Source organism: Diplotaxodon limnothrissa, linkage group LG3, assembly GCF_057381915.1.
Source record: "Diplotaxodon limnothrissa isolate DT_005_m linkage group LG3, D_limnothrissa_male_GT1.1, whole genome shotgun sequence".
In the NCBI taxonomy this organism is placed as follows: domain Eukaryota; kingdom Metazoa; phylum Chordata; class Actinopteri; order Cichliformes; family Cichlidae; genus Diplotaxodon; species Diplotaxodon limnothrissa.
The window spans coordinates 32,191,420-32,214,702 of NC_140598.1; the positions used below are offsets into that span (position 1 = coordinate 32,191,420).

The 23,283-nt window shown below is 44.6% G+C and overlaps 1 protein-coding gene across 1 annotated transcript; it reads right to left on the minus strand.

The window, feature by feature from the left end:
- Nucleotides 1-13,377: 13,377 nt before the first annotated feature.
- On the minus strand, nt 13,378-17,449 carry LOC146635412 (uncharacterized). The gene is made up of 6 exons (XM_085350106.1): nt 17,414-17,449; nt 15,290-15,350; nt 14,803-15,075; nt 14,478-14,723; nt 13,587-14,036; nt 13,378-13,466 (listed from the first exon to the last, which is right to left on the minus strand). The coding sequence occupies exons 1-6, from the start codon at nt 17,447-17,449 to the stop codon at nt 13,378-13,380; spliced, it is 1,155 nt and encodes a 384-aa protein (XP_085206232.1).
- Nucleotides 17,450-23,283: the final 5,834 nt, after the last annotated feature.

The window sequence follows — 23,283 nt, forward strand, 5'->3', positions numbered from 1 at the left end:
TACTTTCTAGGCTTGGTAAGGAAGTTCCCGACAATTTCCTGGTTATTTCTAATGGATTTCTTCTGTGCCTCAGAGGCATTTCCAAACCAACAAATAACAAGAAAAAGTCAGCACACTTTTAATAAAACCCCACTGGAACATGTGGAGCACTTTGGAGTTCACATTATCACATGAAATATATTCTCTGTTATGCCTTACTGCTCAGGCAGTCAATCTAATTTCAGTCTGTGTTCAAAGCACCACTCCATTAATGTAAGTGGGCATGGCTGATTGCATTCGCAGTTATAACATCTTTTCCTCAGAAACAGCTTAAAATGTATTATATTAGGCTAAAAACCTTGAGTTTATCTTTGGAGACACTGCTGGCCTCCATGAATGGAAAAACATACATTTTGTCCCATTTCAGCATTTAACTTTTCATCTCTAAGAATGATTGAGACATGCCGACAATGCAGACTATCACTGCAGTGTGAGCTCAAGTCAATGGGGACACAGTGTGATTAAAGCTGAGCATCGGGTCTGGGATGTGATTAGATGCCTCCAGCTGTATGTAGTGTCTCTCCTCTGATCAGCAAGAGACACAAGAGTCACAGTTTATTTGACAGGTTTGAGAGAGGCTTGAAATATGCTGGTGTCATCAGGGGTTTATAGGTCTGACTCTGTAGTCCTTTATGTTTTCTGCAGAGCTTAAAACCAGCCACAACACAACCAAGAACAACAGTAGGATAAATCAAACAGGCTCTGCTTTTTTTTCGCCAGTGTTTCTCTTATTTGCAGCGACAGTGTTGCAGTTTACGATTGCATTTTTTCTATCCTCTTATAATTCACAGCTCTCATGTGGGTCAAATGGTGTGTGGAAAAACATTGATTCAGACACCTCTTTTTATGTGAGCAGGCACAAGCAGACAGCCCGATTTAACAGATAAAGTTAATAACATGTTTTAATGCCTGTAATCTCTGCCTGGAGTTTGAATCTTTTGCATAAAGCAGTTAAGCATAAAGTAAGATTCACAAATGTATACCATTTAATTTGAGTGCTTCCAAATGTGCTTTAATCGACACGATTGCAGCGTTATTTACACACACAGAAAACTTTTTTTAAAAACTAACTTCCTTCCTGATAATTGTAAAGAATACTGTGTAGCCAGTACAGTACTATGAGATGTAGCCACACGTGACACAAGTGGTGGCAACTATAGCACAACGCAGGAAAGGGGTGAAGATATAAGGTGCTAGGGTCAGAAACTTTGAGAGCAGGTTGGAGGAAGCAGGAGGGCAGGCAGGCGGAGCAAGTAATCTGAGTGGCGGAGTGACCAACAGTGAAAAGGGAGGCGAAACTGCACAAAGTGAGTGAATGTTTCGAGAGGTACTATCACACAAGAAATTAGTATAATGAGAATGAATAACGAGATAACGAGAATAACGAGAATAACTCTCCAGCATTATTCAAACCAGATGTTAGCTGAAAGCTGTTAATTCAGTATGAATTCAGATCACAAAATACTTAGTTAGCAGCCCTCCCTTAGTTATGCTGCAATAGCCCAAGGCTGCCGGAGAATGCACTGTTTCTTCTTTAATCATCGTTTTCACTCTCTATGTGTTTATACACCTCTCTGCATTTTTAATGCTTTTTAGGGAAGACTATATGGTCAGAAAGGAGTCATAACAAAACATATCACCTGTCAAATTAAAAGAGGAAGTAACCAAAAGATGACTAATACAGAAACATGAGAAACGCAGGCAAAACAGAGAAAGCAGAAGGATATGGAGAATCTGGAAACACAAAGCAACAAAGGATAAAGATATAATATTAACACTAACAATTGGAGTATAATCCACTGTTTTGTTAATGTATTCAATAAGTTCTCCCTTTTGCAATCTGTAAGTATGTAGCAAACACAAACACCATTAGACATTACATGATCTATGATCACCTTCTGATACTATAATTGATCCAAGAGTAGATGTTTGGTTCAGCTTTCTCTACTATCAAAAGCAAACATACCATTAAACATGTTTTAAACAAACATTAAGAGGAATAGCAAAACAAAATTATACAATGTGCGACTGTTCTTTGTACAAAGCACAGGTTATTTCATTACCTAATTCATAGTTTCTGGGCAAATTATGACAAAATTCTGTCTTCCTTCAGTGCAGTGGGGCTTGGCCTGATAACAACCTATGCTGCTGGTATCCTGCCTTTTGTTGTTGAGACTATCCAGTATGATCCCAGATCAAAGTTTCTGTCAGTATAAATCTCTCTCCTTCTCTTTATACACACACACACACACACACACACACACACACACACACACACACACACACACACACATATATATATATATATATATATATATATATATATATACTCGTATTGATATTGAACGCATGACCCTGAAGGTAACCGCGTCATGGACAAAAGTAAAACAGTATGTCGGATGTGCCACGCAATGCTCAATTACATTGGTGGAAACTAGTGCGTTAGCACAGTTTGCTAGTTAACGTGTTGGCCGTCCAGCCCCACGCACGGGGCGATCATGGATCTCTTACTTAGAGATCATGGAGGGGTCTACAATTTTCATTTCCACTGTGAGAGACAGAATCTAAAAAGAACAATCCGGAAATCACATTGTATGATTTTTGAACAATTTATTTGTGAATTACTGTGTCAAATAAGTAGTTGATCACTTGCTTATTAGCCAGATTCCTGACCATCAGCGACCTGTTATTTTGTTTTTAAATAGTCCATCTACATTCTGCTCATGATTCTAAATTGGTAGCACCTGTTTGAGGTCGTTAGCTGTCATAAAGACACCTGTGCACCCCACAACCAGTCAAAGTAGCAACATGGGTAAAACCAAAAAGCTGTCAAAAGACACAAGAGACAAAATTGTAGACCTTCACAAAGCTGGAAAGGGCTACGGGGCAATTGCCAAGCAGCTTGGTGAAAAAAGAACAACTGTTGGCGCAATTGTCAGAAAATCAAAGAGGCTGATGATGACTGTCAATGTCCCTCGGACTGGGGCCCCACGGAAGATCTCTCCTCGTGGGGTATCACTGATTCTAAGAATGGTGAAGAATCAGCCCAGAATTACACGGGCGGAGCTGGTCAATGCCGTGAAGAGAGCTGGGACCATCGTTTCCAAGGCTAGTATCAGTAATACACTAAGATGTCATGGTTTAAAATCTTACATTGCACACAAGGTTCCCCTGCTTAAGTCAGCCTATGTCCAGGCATGGCTGAAGTTTGCCAGGGACCATCTGGATGATCCAGAGCAGTCATGGGAGAAAGTCATGTGGTCAGATGAGACCAAAGTAGAACTTTGTGGTCTTAACTCAATTTGCCGTGTTTGGAGGAAGAAGAATGATGAGAAGAATAATGATATGCTGTGATATCATACCTACAGTGAAGCATGGGGTTGGAAGCATCATGCTCTGGGGGTGTTTTTCGGCACAAGGGATAGGACGACTGCACTGTATTAACGAGAGGATGAACGGGGCCACGTATTGTGACATACTGGGCAAAAACCTCCTTCTGTCATGGTCCTGGGTCTTTTGACCCAGCGTTTTAAGTTTGAGTTTATTTTGTTCATTAGGTTATCTAAGTTCATTTGGTTATTAGACTCCTTGTGTTTTCTTCCCCTGTATTTAAGCTTCCCCTCACCCTTCGTGTTTCATGCTGCGTGTCTTATGTTATCAAGTTTGTATTATTATGCCTAAGTGTTTCTAGTTATTATTTTCCCCTCGTGTTTCCAACCATGTTAAATCTCCCCTGCTCTTCATGCGTTTCATGTCTGTGTCTTACGTTGTCAAGTTCGGGTTGTCATGTCTATGTCTCATTATGTTTCCTGTTTTATTGTGAAGAGGTCTGGTGTTCTGTGTTCATCATGTTCAGTTTTACTCTCCCACTGTGACGTCATTATGTTCATGTGTGCCAGCTGTTTCCTCATGTGTCTCCACTTCCCCTAATCACCTCCTGTGTATTTAAGTCCTCTGTTTTCAGTGTGTGATTGTCAGGTCGTCTGTTGTCCACGCCATGTTTCCTATGCCATGCTTCCAAGTTTCTTGTCTAGGTTTTTCTTATTGTTTGTTTAGATTTCCCAGTTTAGGTTTGTGTTAATTTTGCTTCAGTTTGCCTTGCCCTTTGTTTGTACCTTTTTTTCCAGCCATATTAAACGGCTCGCTTTTTGTTAACATTCAAGTTTTGTTCCCTGTTCCTTGGAGTCTGCATTTTGGGTCCTTTTTCAATTCATACAGTCTGCCCTCGCCAGACTGTGACAGAACGACCTGACCATGCTGGACCCAGCGGACATTTATTTCAGTGACTTTTTTGAATTCAAGATTCGTGTTACACAGCTTCGTGGACTTTGGATTATCTCCTGTGCAGGGAAGCAGGGGGAGGAGAAGGAGGCTATTCGGGCTCAGTTGACCCGGATAGCCACGGCTAACCCAGGTTTTATGGACTGCCTGCCTGCAGATTTAAAGAAGTTTGCTACAGCCACGAGCTCCTCTGCCTCACCATCATCGTCTGAGCAGGTGCCCAGTGTGCAGGCTGAATCACACCAGCCCTGCGGTGATGCAGCTCTTCCTTCACCGGCTACAGGAGTAAGAGTCGGCTTATTCAGTCTCTCACCTGTCTCCATGTCCATGTCGCCACTGCAGCAGAGAAGTGCTGCGTTTCCCTCACCTCAACCGGTGGCTGCTTCCAGTGCTACATTCATCTCAGCTGTAGCGGCGCCGGCCTCCACAACCACCGCTTCCAGGAGGAGGCGGCGTCCAGGTCGTCACCACGGCTCACAGCAACATGAGGTGGGTGATTGTATTCTGAATCCACGCGTTTTTTCTAAGGACAATATTGGAACAAACACTGCCTTAAAGGTTCATGGGCATGTTTATGAAATGACTAAGACTGCAAAATCACCAGCCAAGTCTTCCACGGAATATCTTATCCCTCTGCACAATTACCTAGCATCCCTGTGTATTGATCATGCTACGAACTTTGCTTCCAAGAAGCCAAATTATAAGACTGTTTGCACTGGAAGTGCTAGCCATGAGGCTCAGCTAAGCCACTGTGGGACCAAGATCCGGGCCAGGTTGGAGCCAGGGGCTAAGTTGGAGTTTGTGCAGCCTTTTCCTGTGTCTGCTGGAGGGCCCGAGGAGCCCGTCCAGCACCATGCCGCGTCGGCTGGGGGGCCCGAGGAGCCCATCCAGCCTCACGCCTCGTCAGCTGGAGGGCCCGAGGAGCCCGTCCAGCCTCACGCTTCGTCAGCTGGCGGGCCCGAGGAGCCCGTCCAGCCTCACGCTTCGTCAGCTGGATGGCCCGAGGAGCCCGTCTGGCCACCTTCTGCTTCACCACCTGTGGCTGCAGCGCCACCTCCTGCGGCTCCCGTGCCGCCGCCTGCAGGACCACCACCTGCTGCGCTACTGCTTGCTGCTTCTACGCCTCAGCCTGAGAACTCATACAAACTCATTTCACCCACTATAGACTGTGTGTTGCTGCAACTTGAAAAGCAACCTGCCTCGTCAGCTGGAGGGCCCGAGGAGCCCGTCCAGCCTCATGCCTCGTCAGCTGGAGGGTCCGAGGGGACCGTTCAGCCGCCATCTGCGGCCGCCTCGTCATCGGCTGGTCCAGCTTCAGCCTGTGCCTCGCCAGGCCCAGCCTCATCAGAGCCTTCAGCCTCGCCAGGCCCAGCCTCATCAGAGCCTTCAGCCTCGCCGGGTCCAGCTTCTGCCTGTGCTTCGCCTGGTCCGGCCCCGCCGTCGTCTGGTCCTGCCTCGCCTGGTCCAGCCTCAGAGTCTTCAGCCTCGCCATGTCCGGCCTCATCAGAGTCTTCAGCCTCGCCATGTCCGGCCTCATCAGAGTCTTCAGCCTCGCCATGTCCAGCCTAATCAGAGTCTTCAGCCTCGCCATGTCCAGCTTCGTCAGAGTCTTCAGCCTCGTCGGGTCCAGCTTCGTCAGAGTCTTCAGCCTCGTCGGGTCCGGCCTCTGCCTCTGCTACGCCTGGTCCTGCCTCTGCTGCGTCTGGCCCTGCCTCGCCTCAGCCAGAGGTCTCCGCACCTGCTGGCCCTGCCTCGCCTGGTCCTGTTGTGCCAGCTGGAGGTTCAGCCAAGCGCGCCCAGCATCCTTCCACGCCATCGCCTGCAGCGCCGCCACCTGCGGCTTCCACGCCGTCGCCTGCAGCGCCATTATCTGTGCCTGCCACGCCTCAGCCTTGTCTCCTTCCACCTGCCAAGCCACGTCCAGGTCCAGCACGGCTGTTTCCGGAGCCTGTCAGGACAGCCTGTCGACGGAAACCAACCAAACCATCCAAGGATTATCGTCCACGCCGTCGACCACCCGCCAAGCCGCCCGACAGGTCTCGTCCACGTCACCGCCGGCCGCGAGCCAAGCCACCCGAGTGTGGCCAGCCATGCTTGCTTCGCCACTGCCGCCTTCCACATGGCCGGCCCCCTGAACCCTTGAACTATGGACTACTGTGCCATCGGCCTCCAGGTCGGCCACCTGAACTCCTTTTCTGCCGAGATCATGGTCGCCCTCCTGAAACAGGGTCTCGGACTCTCAAGCCCTTGTGTTTGGACTGAGTGCTTCAGATTCTTTGTTTTTGTGGTTTTGTTTCAGGCCCTCCGTCCTGGACCCCCGCCGCCCGCCCTGGGTGGGTTGTTTTGGTTTTGTTTCATGTTTGTTTTCTTGTTGCTGCATTTCTTTGTTCATGGTTTTGGGCGTCTGGAATCCGCCCTTGAAGGGGGGGCTCTGTCATGGTCCTGGGTCTTTTGACCCAGCGTTTTAAGTTTGAGTTTATTTTGTTCATTAGGTTATCTAAGTTCATTTGGTTATTAGACTCCTTGTGTTTTCTTCCCCTGTATTTAAGCTTCCCCTCACCCTTCGTGTTTCATGCTGCGTGTCTTATGTTATCAAGTTTGTATTATTATGCCTAAGTGTTTCTAGTTATTATTTTCCCCTCGTGTTTCCAACCATGTTAAATCTCCCCTGCTCTTCATGCGTTTCATGTCTGTGTCTTACGTTGTCAAGTTCGGGTTGTCATGTCTATGTCTCATTATGTTTCCTGTTTTATTGTGAAGAGGTCTGGTGTTCTGTGTTCATCATGTTCAGTTTTACTCTCCCACTGTGACGTCATTATGTTCATGTGTGCCAGCTGTTTCCTCATGTGTCTCCACTTCCCCTAATCACCTCCTGTGTATTTAAGTCCTCTGTTTTCAGTGTGTGATTGTCAGGTCGTCTGTTGTCCACGCCATGTTTCCTATGCCATGCTTCCAAGTTTCTTGTCTAGGTTTTTCTTATTGTTTGTTTAGATTTCCCAGTTTAGGTTTGTGTTAATTTTGCTTCAGTTTGCCTTGCCCTTTGTTTGTACCTTTTTTTCCAGCCATATTAAACGGCTCGCTTTTTGTTAACATTCAAGTTTTGTTCCCTGTTCCTTGGAGTCTGCATTTTGGGTCCTTTTTCAATTCATACAGTCTGCCCTCGCCAGACTGTGACACCTTCCCTCAGTCAGAGCATTAAAGATGGGTCGTAGCTGGGTCTTCCAACATGACAATGACCCAATGCACACAGCATTCAATCTGTATGGAGGAGTGGGCAAAAATCCCTCCTGCAGTGTGTGCAAACCTGGTGAAGAACTACGGGAACCGTTTGACCTCTGTAATTGCTAACAAAGACTTCTGTACCAAATATTAAAAATTTTTGATTTAAGTGATCAAATACTTATTTGACACAGTAGTTCACAAATAAATTGTTCAAAAATCATACAATGTGATTTCTCTCTGGATTTTTCTTTTTAGATTGTGTCTCTCACAGTGGAAATGCACCTATGCTGAAAGTTGTAGACCCCTCCATGATCTCTAAGTAAGAGAACTTTCAAAATTACAGGGTGATCAAATACTTATTGACCTCACTGTATATGTGTGTGTGTGTGTGTGTGTGTATGTATATATATATATATCAGAATACTTTATTGATCCCTGGGGGAAATTATTTTTTGTTACAGTGCTCCATTTTAAACCAACATTAAGACAAGACAGACAATACGCTAACTAAGAATAGTACAATATATATATATATATATATATATATATATATAAATATATAAGTCACTTATAAATAAATAGTTGGAAAAGAAACATGTGTAGCTGTAGCAGCAAACAGTGTGTTAAGTGGATGCGTTGTACAGGGAGATGGCCACAGGCAGGAATGATTTCCTGTGTCGTTCAGTGGTGCTTTTCGGTAATCTCAGTCTCTCACTGAACGAGCTCCTGTGACTGACCAACATGTCATGGAGTGGGTGGGAGGTGTTATCCAACATTGTCTTTATCTTGGACAGCATCCGCCTCTCCGACACCACCTTGAGGGAGTCCAGCTCCATCCCCACAACATTGCTGGCCTTACGGATCAGTTTATTAAGTCTGTTGGCATCTGCGACCCTCAGCCTGCTCCCCCAGCATGCAACAGCATAGAGGATCGCACTGGCCACAACAGACTCATAGAAAATCCTCAGCATTTTCTGGCAGATGTTGAAGGACCTCAGTCGCCTCAAAAAATAGAGACGACTCTGGCCCTTCCTGTAAAGTGCTGTGGTGTTTTTAGCCCAGTCCAGTTTATTGTCAATGTGTACTCCAAGGTATTTATAGTCCTCCACAATGTCAACACTGACCCCCTGGATTGAAACAGGGGTCAAGTGTTTCCTGGTCTTCCTGAAGTCCACGATCAGTTCCTTGGTCTTTGCCACGTTGAGCTGCAGATGATTCTGCTCACACCACGTGACAAAGGAGTCGACCACAGCCCGGTACTCTGTCTCATCATCCCTGCTGATGCATCCAACCACCGCAGAGTCATCAGAAAACTTCTGAAGATGGCAGGTCTCTGTGCAGTGGCTGAAGTCTGTGGTGTAGAGGGTGAAGAGGAAGGGGGAGAGGACAGTCCCCTGTGGTGCCCCTGTGTTGCTGATCACCTTGTCAGACACACACTGTGGGAGACGTACATATTGTGGTCTTCCTGTCAGGTAATCAACAATCCAGGACACCAGAGAAGCATCCACCTGCATCGCTGCTAACTTATCACCCAGGAGGGTCGGCCTGATGGTGTTGAAAGCACTGGAAAAGTCAAAAAACATGACCCTCACAGTGCTCGCCGGCTGGTCCAGATGGGTGTAGACACGATTGAGCAGGTAGATGATGGCGTCCTCTGTTCCAAGACGAGGCTGATAAGCGAACTGAAGGGGATCCAGATGTGGTCTTACTATGGGTCGCAGCTGGTCCAGGATGAGCCTTTCCAGGGTCTTCATGATGTGGGAGGTCAGTGCCACGGGCCTGTAATCCTGGGGGCCACTGGGACGAGGCATGATGTCTTCCACATCACCGGGACCCTCTGCAGACTCAGACTCAGCATAAACAGTTTATGAAAGACTCCACACAGCTGGGGGGCACAGGTCTTGAGGACAAGGGGACTCACTCCGTCTGGTCCAGCAGACTTGCCTGAGTGAAGTCTCCTCATTTGCATCTCAACCTGGTATTGAGTGAAGGTGATGGGTGGGGGAGGGGTGTCAGGAATCTCACAGGAGGCAACATGTGAAGAGAGAGGCTGGCACAGTGGTGTGGCTCTGGATTCCAGGCTGACTACAGGTGAGGTTGTGGGGGTGGGAGCAGACACTGTGGTGTCGAATCTATTGAAAAACAGATTCAACTCGTCGGCTCTATTCTCACCTCCCTCAGCTCCCCTGCTGTTGGTTGGCCTGAATCCAGTGATGGTCTTCATGCCCCTCCACACCTCTCTCATGCTGTTCTGCTGGAGTTTCCACTCCAGCTTCCTCCTGTAATTGTCCTTAGCCTCTCTGATCTTGTCCTTTAGTAACACCTGGATCTTCCTCACCTCCTCTTTGTTGCCCCCTCTGAAAGCCCTCTTCTTGTTGTTGAGGAGGGCTTTGATGTCCTTAGTCACCCACGGCTTGTTATTTGGGTAACAATGAACAATCTGAGCTGGAACAATGGAGTCGGTGCAGAAAGTTATGTAGCCTGTGATACACTCAGTAAGCCCATTGATGTCCTCGGCGTGAGGCTCACAGAGTGTTTCCCAGTCGGTCACCTCGAAACAGCCCTGTAGTTCCGCTATTGCCTCCTCTGACCACCTCCTAACAGTCCTGGTGGTCACAGGTTCCCTCCTCACAATTGGCACATAGCGGGGGGTGAGGTGAATCAGGTTATGATCTGACCTACCAAGTGGGGGGAGGGAGGAGGAGCTGTATGCATCCTTGACGTTAGCATACAGTAAGTCTAAAGTTTTCTCTCCCCTGGTGGGACAGTCCACATATTGTTTGAATGTTGGTAGTGTATTGTCCAATGATACATGGTTGAAGTCACCCGAGATCACAATAAAGGCACTCGGGTGCTGAGTCTGTAGCCGAGCTATGGCAGAGTGGATAGTGTCACATGCAGCTGTGGGGTTAGCAGAGGGGGGAACATAGACAGCCACCAAGATGACGTGAGAGAATTCCCTGGGTAAATAATACGGCCTGAGTCCAACAGCACACAGTTCAGTGTCCGGGCAACAAATCCTTTCTTTGATTGTTATGTTGGCAGGGTTACACCACCGGTTGTTAACTAAAACAGCAAGCCCACCTCCTTTACGCTTACCGCTAGCGATGCTGTCCCTGTCCGCCCGAACAGTGTGGAAGCCTTCCACCGAAGCATTCTCATCGGGAATGTCCTGGTGCAGCCATGATTCGGTGAAACACATCAGGCTACACTCTCGGTATTCCCTCTGACTCCGTACCAGTGCTGAGAGCTCGTCGATTTTAATTGCCAACGATCGCACATTTCCCATCACGATAGACGGCAGACACGGTTTAAACCTCCTCCTCGCTTCGAGCCTCCGCTGTCTCACCGTCACCTTTTTTCTTCTCTTCTGTCCTTGACCTCTGCATCCCCGATGTGTTTTCCTCCAAATTTCAGCTGGTACTTCTGCGGGCCTGGCCAGCGAGCCGGCCGGCATCAGGGCGATCAGCTGATCACTGGAGTAAACAGTCCGTGCGTGTAGGAGATGTGCCGCGGTCCCGTTCCATGATAAAAGTAACAGTTCCACGGCCACCAGAAGAACAAAAACTCTCTCAATCCACATGATTGAGTAAGAGATAGAAAACGGAGGAAAATACAAGTCAGAAAAAAAAAAGAATACGTAAGAAAAAAGAGCTAAACTAAGAGAAAAGCAGGAGCGACTGTAACAGGCTGCACGCTGGTTGGCGCATGCGCACTAAAAAAATATATATATATATATACATATATACACTGAACAAAAATATAAACGCAACACCTTTGTTACTGCTCCCATTCCCCATGGGATGGACGTAGAGACCTAAAATTCATTCCAGATACACAATATAACCATCCCTCCCAAACAGTGGTCACAAATCAGTCCAAATGTGTGGTAGTGGGCACATCTGCTATATTGAGATAATCCATCCCACCTCACAGGTGTGCCACATCAGGATGCTGATCTGACATCATGAGTAGTGCACAGGTGTACCTCAGACTGCCCACAACAAAAGGCCACCCTGGAATGTGCAGTTTTTTGCGCTATTGGGGGTCTGGGGACCCAGAACCGGTCAGTATCTGGTGTGACCACCATTTGCCTCATGCAGTGCAACACATCGTCGCATGGAGTCTATCAGATTGTCAATTGTGGCCTGTGGAATGTTGGTCCACTCCACTTCAATGGCTGTGCGAGGTTGTTGGATATTCGTGGGAACTGGTACACGCTGTCGTATACGCCGGTCAAGCACATCCCGAACATGCTCAATGGGTGACATGTCCGGTGAGTATGCTGGCCATGCAAGAACTGGGACATTCTCAGCTGCCATCTGCCCTGAACAATGTGAACCATGATTCATCCGTGAAGCGCACACCTCTCCAACGTGCCAGACGCCATCGAATGTGAGCATTTGCCCACACAAGTCTGTTACGGCGACGAGTTGGAGTCAGGTCAAGACCCCGATGAGGACGACGGGCATGCAGTTGAGCGTCCCTGAGACGGTTTCTGACAGTTTGTGCAGAAATTGTTTGGTTGTGCAAACCAATTGTTCCAGCAGCTGTCTGGGTGGCTGGTCTCAGACGATCTTGGAGGTGAACCTGCTGGATGTGGAGGTCCTGGGCTGGTGTGGTTACACGAGGTCTGCGGTTGTGAGGCCGGTTGGATGTGCTGCCATATTCTCTGAAACGCCTGTGGAGACGGCTTATGGTTGAGAAATGAACATTCAATGCACGGGCGACAGATCTGGTTGACATTCCTGCTGTCAGCATGCCAATTGCACGCTCCCTCATTGCTTGTGGCATCTGTGGCATTTTGCTGTGAGACAAAACTGCACATTCCAGGGTGGCCTTTTGTTGTGGGCAGTCTGAGGTACACCTGTGCACTACTCATGATGTCAGATCAGCATCCTGATGTGGCACACCTGTGAGGTGGGATGGATTATCTCAATATAGCAGATGTGCCCACTACCACACATTTGGACTGATTTGTGACCACTGTTTGGGAGGGATGGTTATATTGTGTATCTGGAATGAATTTTAGGTCTCTACGTCCATCCCATGGGGAATGGGAGCAGTAACAAAGGTGTTGCGTTTATATTTTTGTTCAGTGTATATATGTATGTACATGTCGGCTCGGACGTCACCCGGATCAACAAGGTCCGCGTCAGGTGATGAGGAACCAGGGCACCCTGACGAGAAGTGGGCTACTTGAACAAGAAGGCATCGGTGGGCAAGAGACGAAAACAGGGCATTCTTGGAAGGGGTTACATGAATAGGATGAGGGACCTATGGATTCTTTGAACATCCACAATGACGGAAAAACAACTAGTAGCTCAGTGTTCCAACATTCGAAAGAAGGGACTGCTCTCACAGCTAGAGATTGACGAGGTACAACAAAAATGCTACGGCAAGGGGGAGCCAGGATGCCAGGTCCGGGGGGAGATATCATCACCCCCACCTGAGATTGGGTACCAAGCCCCAAGTGCGATAGGAGAAGGATTGTTGAGTGTGAGAGGAACTGACCTGAAAGATAGGATGATGGCCAAGCTTGAAACCTGGACCCCCCGTAGCCAGTTACCAAGATTACGTGAAATACCCTCAGAAGGTCTGCTAGATGATGTTAATGCAGCACTACGGACGATACCTACAGCCACGATTACCGAGACTAACAAGCTGATCTACAATACGGCTCATATCTCATATCAGTGAGATGTTATGTTATATATATACATTTGAAAACAATAATGTAAAATCAAAAGAAAATGAATCATAAACAACAACTGCAAAACAAAACTGGAGGATCACTGAAGAAAAATCAACAAGCTAAGCAGAGATCAGTTCAGCTTAGAGGTGATGCCCTCTGGTGGCATAATTATTGTTCAATCCCTGCTCAGTCTGGACACGTGGGGTTGTCACCATTTCATTTCCTGCAGCTACAGCAGGTGACAAAGACAAGATACAAAATGTATCAGCTGTTAACACATAAAGTATTCAGACAGAAAAAGGTATTAATCATCAGTGTATTGATTGACCAGTAAATGATTCAGCGTTACCTGCAGCCCTTTGTTGATATAAAGACACTATTAGTAGGGTGCAGACGAAGAACAGACAGAACATCCCTCGGAACACACTGATCACTCTGAACCAAAACTGGAGGGAGGAGGAGTCAGGGGGTGGAGTGGAGGAAAGGGGCACAGTTGTGATGTCGAGTTTCATTGTAAAAGTGGGTGGGCCTCTGGTAATAGCACCTGGGGCTGTTGTAATGGTGGCTGGGGTTTTGTTGGAGGTTGGTTGGTCGGTGGCATCGGTAGAAGTGATGGACCTAGTGCGGTTGGAGTTGTTGGCTGTGGTGATAGTATTGGTTGGAGGGGATCTGGTGGAGGTGTTCATGGTAGTGGTGGTTGGGGCTCTGGTGGAGGTGGTGAAGGTGGTAGTGGGTGTAACTCTAGAGATATGCAAACCACTGGTGGGGTTGGTGGTAGTAGACAGTGTTGTAGGTTTACCTGCGGAGAGAATCTGACCTGTTCAGGTTATTATAGCTTCTTTTCCACTAGTACCTACTCATCCTCACTCAACTCTTCTCTACTCAGCTGCCATCATTTTCCATTACAACTGAGTATCACCTTATGTGTGTGATATCGATACAGCAACAAGGCTATGATGACATTTGTATGCGACACAGACACAACACTAACAAATGGGTGATCATATACCTGCTGCTTGGTCAATGGCTTCTTGCAGACTCAGGTGGCATGCAGTCTGTTGACCTCACAGACTGCATGTGACTCCGGTCACTTGGAACCCCAGCCAAGCAGGTACTAAAAAAACCACAGGGTACCAGAAACTAAAACCCTAAAATTCGAGTTGAGCAAGTCGAGCTGAACTGAGTAGGTGCTAGTGGAATAGGGCAATTATTGGTTAAAAAAAGGAGTGATGCTCCTCACCTGTGACAGTGATCCAGCTGGATGGAGACTCTCCATGACCGCTGATGTCACACTTGTAGAGGCCTTCATCAGACCTGGAAACATGCTGGATGATCATGTGACCTGTAGGCTGCTTCCTGATGAGGGAGCCATCTTTATAGAAAGCAGCTGGGAGGTTGGAGGGAGTGGTCTTTGTTTTACAGAGCAGAGTGACGTCATCTCCCTCCATCACAGGGAGGACAGGACTCTGCAGGATCACTGATCCACCTCAACACAGAGACAAACTACAGCATTTCATCCATTTACACACAGCTTCATCAACACTAACTCCACACACTCAGCTTACCAGTGACTGTCAGGTTAACCATGTTGCTGATGGTACTCTGATTGGACTCGCACCAGTAAACGCCAGTGTGCCATGGAAAGATATAGCTGATTTCGCAGGAATTCCCAGTAGATTTCCCCCACTTAACTCCACATTGGGTCCTGGTTTCTTTGCTTGTGTTTCTCCTCAGAGTCCATACAGCAGAGCTGTCATCTTCTTCACAGCTCAGAGACACAAAGTCTGCTTCAAAGATTTGAGAGCTGCTGGGATTCACAGTCAGACGAGCTGTGAGGGCTTAAATAAAATATTTAGTCATATTCTTTTCCTCTACTTGTTAATGAAAACTAGACCAGCAAGATTTCTGTAAGAACTGCATGATCATCTACAAATGAAAGGCTTTCTACATCCTCCTTAGTCATCACTCCTTAAGAAAGAAGTTACTTATAATTATTACTTACAGTCTTCAGGATTTCAAAAATATAACATTTGATAAAAGATGCTGACTGACCTTGGTTTGCTGTGCAGCCCAGCAGTGAGAGCAAAACTAAAAGAGAAATGAACTTTAATAACTGTGATCATCTCTCAGAATTCAGACACCAACACAGATCCAGCAGGTCGGACTCACCCAGCAGCATCTGTACAGATGTTCCCTCCATCCTGCAGCTGGCTGAAATGAGATCAGCAGCAGTTTGACAGAAATTAAAATAGTTCTACTTCCTCTTTCTGTATGTGTCAGAGGGTCCGTGTGCTTTTCTCTGTAGTGGCTACCAGGCAACACTTTTTTTTCTTAAAAGTGCTCATGCACATAAAGCATGGTGAATGGACTGGTTCTTATACAGCACTACTTTACTTGAGTCCTCAAAGTACTTTGCACAATTGTCTCATTCACCCAAGCACTTTTTTCTTAGTACTTCTGATCTAATGTTCACACTCCTCTGGATGTATCATTGTAACACAAATATTAAATTACATCATTTAACAGCTTCATTAAACTTTTGTTCTGTCAGTTACACTTTTATATCTTTTGTATTATTTTCTTAAATTAGTTTTTCGATTTTTTTTTAGTAATTCTGAAACCTGAGCTAAAGTTAAACTGAAACTGGACTTAGGAGAGTGAAGTGAAGCTAAATAACTCTGACTGCACTGTCATTGGGTTTTTGCCTCTGCTGGAAGCGACATCATATCAAGAAAAACAGGATTCCTATTTATAATTTGATCTGTGTGTGAATTCCTTCAAGATCCCAACAGCAAGAACAAACAATTTTATGTATATTTATATGAGTGGGAATGGTTCCTTGCCCTGGGGTGTCCCAAGCTGGTCGTATAAACTATTCAGGAGTCTCCTGCACCATCCACTAGGACTTTCTACTCATGCTGTTGGAGACTGTTTGCCTCACAGCCGTTTCACACCTGCAAGTCCAGGAGAACACACAGAAGTTGGAGAGGTCAACAAAGGGAATGTTTTTGTACTGTTTTATCTTTGGTGTTATTGCTGCTATTTTTCTTGTCAAACCCCAAACTCAGGGTGCAGGGGACCGAACCACTCTGACAGTGTGACAGGTTGAATGACTACTGCATATAAAACTGTTCAGTTAATACTAATTCATATCAGTTGATATAAGGACGAAAATAATGTAAATATGGTAAGAAAATGGCTAAGAGTTTATTATTTTTCATGTTATATTAATGGCTTTCATGTTATTTAAGAGAACTGCAATCTATACATCAGTGATCGGCTAGTAAGCCTTTTCTGGGATCGATTAGTAGTGTCTCTATTCTCCATTAGGGGGCTTTCGCGCGTTCTCCTCACTGCAATAAACTACTGCATGAGAGATGCAAGTCATAATCACTCTCGTGATTCTTTTCCCCCTGTTTTCAGGTAAAAGTGTTTAAAAGTTGATATATTTCCAATGTGTACACTGTTAAGATATTTAAGAGGTAATCCTTCATTGTTTTGTAAGCGTTAAAAGCATTACATTGCAGTTTTGTGCACATATACGTGGCGGTTTTGAGCTGTGTTTTGTACTGTGTAATGGCCATTAAGATAACGGCAGGAGCTAAAAACGCCGCGATTGTCAGCCATTTTATCAGGAAACCTGCTCAAGTATATGTATAATAAGCACTTTAGTATTTCGGTTTATTATTTAGTGTTTTTCTTCCACCATGTGACATTTAGCAGTACAGAATGTGAAACGTTACTGCAATAAACTACTGCATGAGAGACGCAAGTCATAATCACTCTCGTGATTCTTTTCCCCCTGTTTTCAGGGGTGTAACAACAGCTCTGGGGAGAAGTTTAAGAGACAGCTGAACTGTGAGTCTTGTGCTGAATTTCTTTATGCTTTTGTGTTGAATGACAGACAAGCATCAAGCTGCAGAGACTAAAGACATTTTAAAGTGGTACTCAAGAGAATCAGACAGTCGACAATTTGTGGCAGCATCTGTTCCAGGCTTTCTGGAAGACTATTAACCAATGTCCAAAGTTTTCTTTGAAAATTGGCTACTTTTTCACTCTTTGTAGCTGACTATTTTCAGAGGAACATTTGTTGTTTGTTAAACCACTGACCTATGAATCATTCGAGCAATAAAAGGCACATAACTCCCCAGAAAAAAAAAACAAAAAACAGGAGACCTGAACTTCCTTGGCCTTCTGACAGTTTTTGTCCATGCATAGGCATGACAGCACACCCAGCATGGGCATATTACTGGTGTCTATTGGGAGCAAGCAGGAGTAAAGTAGGAGAGCTTTACAGAACTGTAGTTATGCAAGTGACCACATGGAGACACTATTGTAGTGTGTTTAAATGTAAAACCATGTTTGTAGCATTTAGTGTGAGAAAGAAGACAACAGGGGCCTGTTCTTCGTACCGCGCTAAGTGAGTTAGCTGGATGAGATTGTTGACGATTTCGCGTGATCCTGGATCGTTCGGTTCCCCGAAGCCCATCCGGGACTTGCTGTCATAGCAACAGAGCCGTAAGCGTAAACCTGCTGGGGAGCAGGTTTACTTTATGTAAACAGGATTAGATCGCGGCCACGCAGGTATGCCCGCGTCATTCATACGAAAGCAACAGCGATATTCCACCACTGTTTCACCATAAATAAATAACATCAATGTAACTAAAGATAATGCAGCACCTGATCCATTTATTGATTTCACACAGATAGATACAGGTCATTTCCTTAAAAAGGGAAATGTACTATTAACATTCTATTACATGTATGTGATTATTACAGATGTAATTCATATTTCAGAGTAGCAATTGCAAATTACTTTGTGTAATCAAGATGAGAGACCACGGCTATAAAAGCGAAGGTGGATTTGGGAAGCCTGTCGCAGCCATGTCCTGTCCGTATACGCGAGCCACCCATTGCGGAAGGTGCAAGATTGATAAGGAGAGTCCTCAGAATTCAGCGTATATTGCGGGACAGACAGGATCCTTTAGCTCAGCGCGACAGTGTGCTCATAGAGAGATATCGATTTTCCCGTGAGGATATTATTTACTTAACCAACTTGTTGACGAGGGGGTGCAGGACCACCACCTGTCTTTTTTTTGCTCTGCCCTTTTCTTGGTTGCTGTTATAAACAAACAGATTATTTCAGGGTCTCTTTCCAAGAGACGAAAAGCAATATAAGTGATAAATATTACCAGTCTGTAGAATATTCTCATATTTCACTTTTACCTGTTCCCATGTTCTAGTGGGTCCTGTTGTGGCTCTAATGTGAAAGGGGATATAATATAACATATTATAATATAATATAATGTAATATAATATTGGATAATATGGTGTGATATGATAAATCTACCCTACCGCCTACTGGTGTTGGCCAGAGGGGCCGATGGCGCGATATGGCAGCCTGGCTTCTGTCAGTCTGTCCCAGGGCAGCTGTGGCTACAACCGTAGCTGCCTCCACCAGTGTGTGAATGTGAGAGTGACTGAATAGTGGCATTGTAAAGCGCTTTGGGTGCCTTGAAAAGCGCTATATAAATCCACTCCATTATTATTGTTATTATTAAATTACTTACGAGTTTAATTTGTCAGCAACTTTCTGCCAGCCCTCTCTCCTTGCTTTTGCAGCCTTTGCAGTGTTCCCTTGCGTTCTGATTAAACTCTGAAACTCCTGAAATCCCTCACTCAAGAGTTCTTGCTCTGCTGCCGAAAAATACCGAGCCGAGCGCGCTCCGTCGACATTTTCGCCGACCAATCAGAGGGTTGCCGATCAATGTTTCCACTATCGATGCGTAGCCCCTTTTACGACACCCAGTGATGTCACATTACTGCGTCCAGCTGTACTAATCGTCAACAGCAGGTGTGTTCGGGGAACCGGATTAGCGCGCTCACGGTTAGCGCGATGGTTTGGTCTTGGATGTTTCATTTGATCTTGGATGTAGTAAGCGACGTACGAAGCACAGGGCCCAGCTTGCTTCAAAAGATGTTGTTGATTAGACTTTGTAGAAATTCTGTTTTTTACTCATAACCTACCTGATTACTGATACAGCATAAACAATACTTATTAAACTCTTCTTAATTGTGACTAAACTGTTTGTAATGCTCCTTTTCACAGCTAATATGAGTGCAAAACATTTCTCAGCATAAACTGTATCAACTGACCAAAACATTCTTTCGGTAACTTTTGAGTGATGACCCACAAAGTTGACTTCATGTTTAATCTGATGTTGTCATGTGAAAACGACTCTGGGTAGTCGTCAATGCTGACACATGTTAGAAAGAAATCTGGGTCTCTTGCATTGAACTAATGTATTAATTGGTAATTTGCAAAATATAAACTGTATTTAGATGGTGGCAAAAATATCAAATTAATATTTAGAAGTTGTGTTGAATTCTAAAAACAGCTTTGAAAATGAAATGATATTAATGTGCAGATTTAGGTCCACTATATATTGCTTAAATTGAAAAAAATATATATATACCAAAAATGTAATTAAAAGAAAAATGCTTGATTTGTAAAACTGGTTTTACTTACTTGAATGAATAGACTCTCAGTAAATATGAGATTTATCTGCTAAGAAAGACTTAATGTCACTTAAAAAATATGTTTCTATGTTCTTTGTTTGGATGGGTCTTATTAATTTGATATGATAGCATGTGTGGCCATAACTTTCCATTAAAAAAATAAAATAAAAATGTGCATATATTTGAATTTTAAAACTACATTTTGAAACACTTCATTGATAAGCTGTTAAAACCAGATTTACACACTAGTGCTGTGTCATCAAAATGAAAAGTGAAAGTGTCCACGTGTCCAAGAGACATTTTTGTCCCTGATGATAAGGAAAAATGTCTGGAACAGTGGGAGCCCTAATCGTATTATTTTACAGTATTGCAGGGGTATCGCAATCTGGTGAGTGTTTATATCTACATTCTGTTACTACTTGACTTGGCACATATATTCCACCCATCATTTTCCTAACTGCAGTTAAGACACACATGTGTGTCCAGCTCAGTGTCTCAGGAGGACCGATTCACTGTCAGAGGCGAGCTGCAGTCTGTGTTACTGTCAGTGCTGTGATAGACTCAATGAAAATTGTGTTTGTTTTTCCTTTTAAGGGAATCAGAATATTGACGTGAGTTAAGTGTGTCAGCTATTTCTCTGTCAAACTCCTCTTCGGGTTGTAACACACAGGTTAAAGATGAAAGATGCTTTATTGTCATTTCCACATGTAAAACATGTTGAGAAGAAAAACAGCCCTGTGTGCTGGTTGTATTGAGATGGTGGAAAGATAATGAAAGAGTGAAAGATAATAGATAAGATAATATCTATCAAGATAATAATACCAGTGAAATAAAACAGTAAGCAGATGAAAGAAATAAGATAATAAAACTAATCTAAAAAGTGGCAAATTTCACTGATTTTAAATAGCAATGGCATTTAGGGTAGTGTTTGCAATACAGTAATGTCAAGTTTGAAGGAAGGTTTTGTACTGTAGAGCTGAAGAGTCTCACAGCACCCAGAAACAATCCATTATGCAATGCAGCCTGTGCAAGTTTGCTGAGCGTGTACACTTCTCATTATGCTGAATGCTTTGAATCTGAAACTAGCAGCTTCTATGCTGCCTCTGGGGATTCTGTCATCAGGACATCTGTAAGAAATGTCCACTTGGAGCTGGTCTCATTCTCTCTGTGTCCCAGTGTCTTTGTCTCTGTTGGTGTCTCTGTTTGTAATAGAACTGCAAAGGTCTGTTCCACTGATAACAAATTCAGAAAGTCATTAAACCAGCTCTCTATATTGAAATCCTCTACATTACTTTCTCTCAGCTTGGCCGATGACCCCGTGTTTTGAATTTGTTTGCTCTTGTTCTTAGTTCACTGAGTGTTGGTTCCTTCCATGTCCAGTTTGTCTTAGTCTTGTTTCTGTGTGTCTTCTCCAGTATCTCCTTTGTTAGTTTTCTGTGCCTCACTGTGAAGTTTGTCTCTCAATGTTTCTTCGCCTGTTCTCCCAATCGTGTCTCGGTGTGATTTCTCTCACTCTCTCTGTCCCATGCCCTCTCATCCTTGTCTCTGTCTTCTCCCTCTGTTCCCTGTATTTAGTCAGTCTGCGTCTCGGTGTGAGTTTCTCTTGTTTCCCGTTTTATTCTGATAGTCTCTTGTCCTGTGTGCATCTTGTTCAGTTTTGCTTTCCCTGGCTCATCAGTTAGAGTATGTGCAGCCGTGTTTCCCAGGTGTTTCCTCTCTGCCCTGATTCCCTGTGGTGTATATATTGTCTGTGTCTCCTGTCCATTGTCATGATCTCCTTTCCTCACTGGCTGGTGTTCTACTTGTTAGTCTAGACTTGTAGTTTATATCCAGTTTTAGCTTGTCTGTGGTTTTTTGGTTCAGTTCTCTCTGTGAGAGTCCTGCATGTTTGGTCCTGCCTGCCTCACACAGTGTTATGACCCTGTGCACAGGTTTTGGTTGGAATATGGTCATTTGGGTAATCTGATGATCATTTCTAGGGTTTCCACAATGAAACACAACCATAACATTATAATAATTACAATAAAAACTTATTTTTTTTTAGACATTTTTCACACAGTTACAAAATGTTTCACAGTTTGAAGTTACGGATGTTCTAACATAAAAACATCCATACATGCATTAGATGTAGATTATGTCGATTATGGCCAAAATAATCGGAGAAAGATCAAGGAAAACTTAACCTATATATAGGAGTTGTCAGGAGTCAATTAAAACAAACCACAGATTAAATTAACTTTACAGGATTAGGTGGTCAGAGAGGCTAACTGCTGTTATAAAGTCTTAGCAGCCTTCCTATATAAGCAATGTACAGCTCTACAAGTTAATAATAGAAATTCAATGTGAACTCTGAATTTCAATGGAAGTCATTAAAGGAAAGCTACAATAAGAGTGTTTGTGCCCTCTAGTTGTTGCTGTTGACTAGTTGCAGCATTCTGGCACATTTGAAGACAGGCTAGGGAGGACTTACTGCTACTGTCATTGAAATCACTGAATAATAGTAAAGGCTGGATTTTTGCGATGTTTCATAGGAGAAGGAAACAAGTTTGGATGGGCTTATTAACCGATAACTGATCTATATTTGAATGTGTGATCAAGCAGCATTGTAACTCATTCACTTTTTAAAAAGTAATCGCACACTTGTCTCTCCTGTTAGATTTGTATTGTTGATTGTCATTTATGCTTAGAAATATTTACTTATATATGCTTAGAGTTTTGTAATTAGTTGTAGATTGGTAGAGGTTTTGATCCTTGATAGTCTGCAAACTTTGTGTGTATTAGACAGCACTTTGGGAGCATGAGAGGTCATACCGTGTCTTATTATTTTATGGTAGGATTAACGTAGTTGCGTCTGTTCTAGTCTAAGTGCTCTTTGTTTAGATGAACTGCAGGACTTCCTCACCGTGTTATCTAGGATGAACCATCTAGGGTGAGGGGGAGGCTACCCTCTTCCTGACCAAGGATGTTTGACCCTTTGATCAGCAGTCCACACACACACACACACACACACACACACACACACACACACACACACACACACACACACACACACACACACACACACACACCCACACACACACACACAGGCAAGGTACTCTTTGTGTATGTAGACGTCATATGTTAATGAACTTATGCATATTCATGTAACCTCAATAAAAGGACAGTGATACGGGAGAACGGACGAGACCAACTGGAGTCAAGCGGTTGTCCGGTTCTCTCCCGTGCACGAGTACCATGAAGAAGTTTGCCTACTTGTGTCTTGCTTGCAGTGTAATTATATTGTCTTCAACGTTCCAGCGAATAGGTTTATGCTACAAACCCATCATTAATTGGTCCTTCGAGCCGGATCCCTGGGATCGCATTCACCGAGGGGGGGGAGAGGCACGCTGAAAGACTGACGTCAGCCAGGAAGTTCCTGTGGATTCGCTGTCTGTCGTTTCTCCTCGATGAATGGCGATCGGCGGGATTCAAGGCCGATATTACACGCTAAGCAACACCGAGTAAGTTTAGAGTTCAACTCTATAACT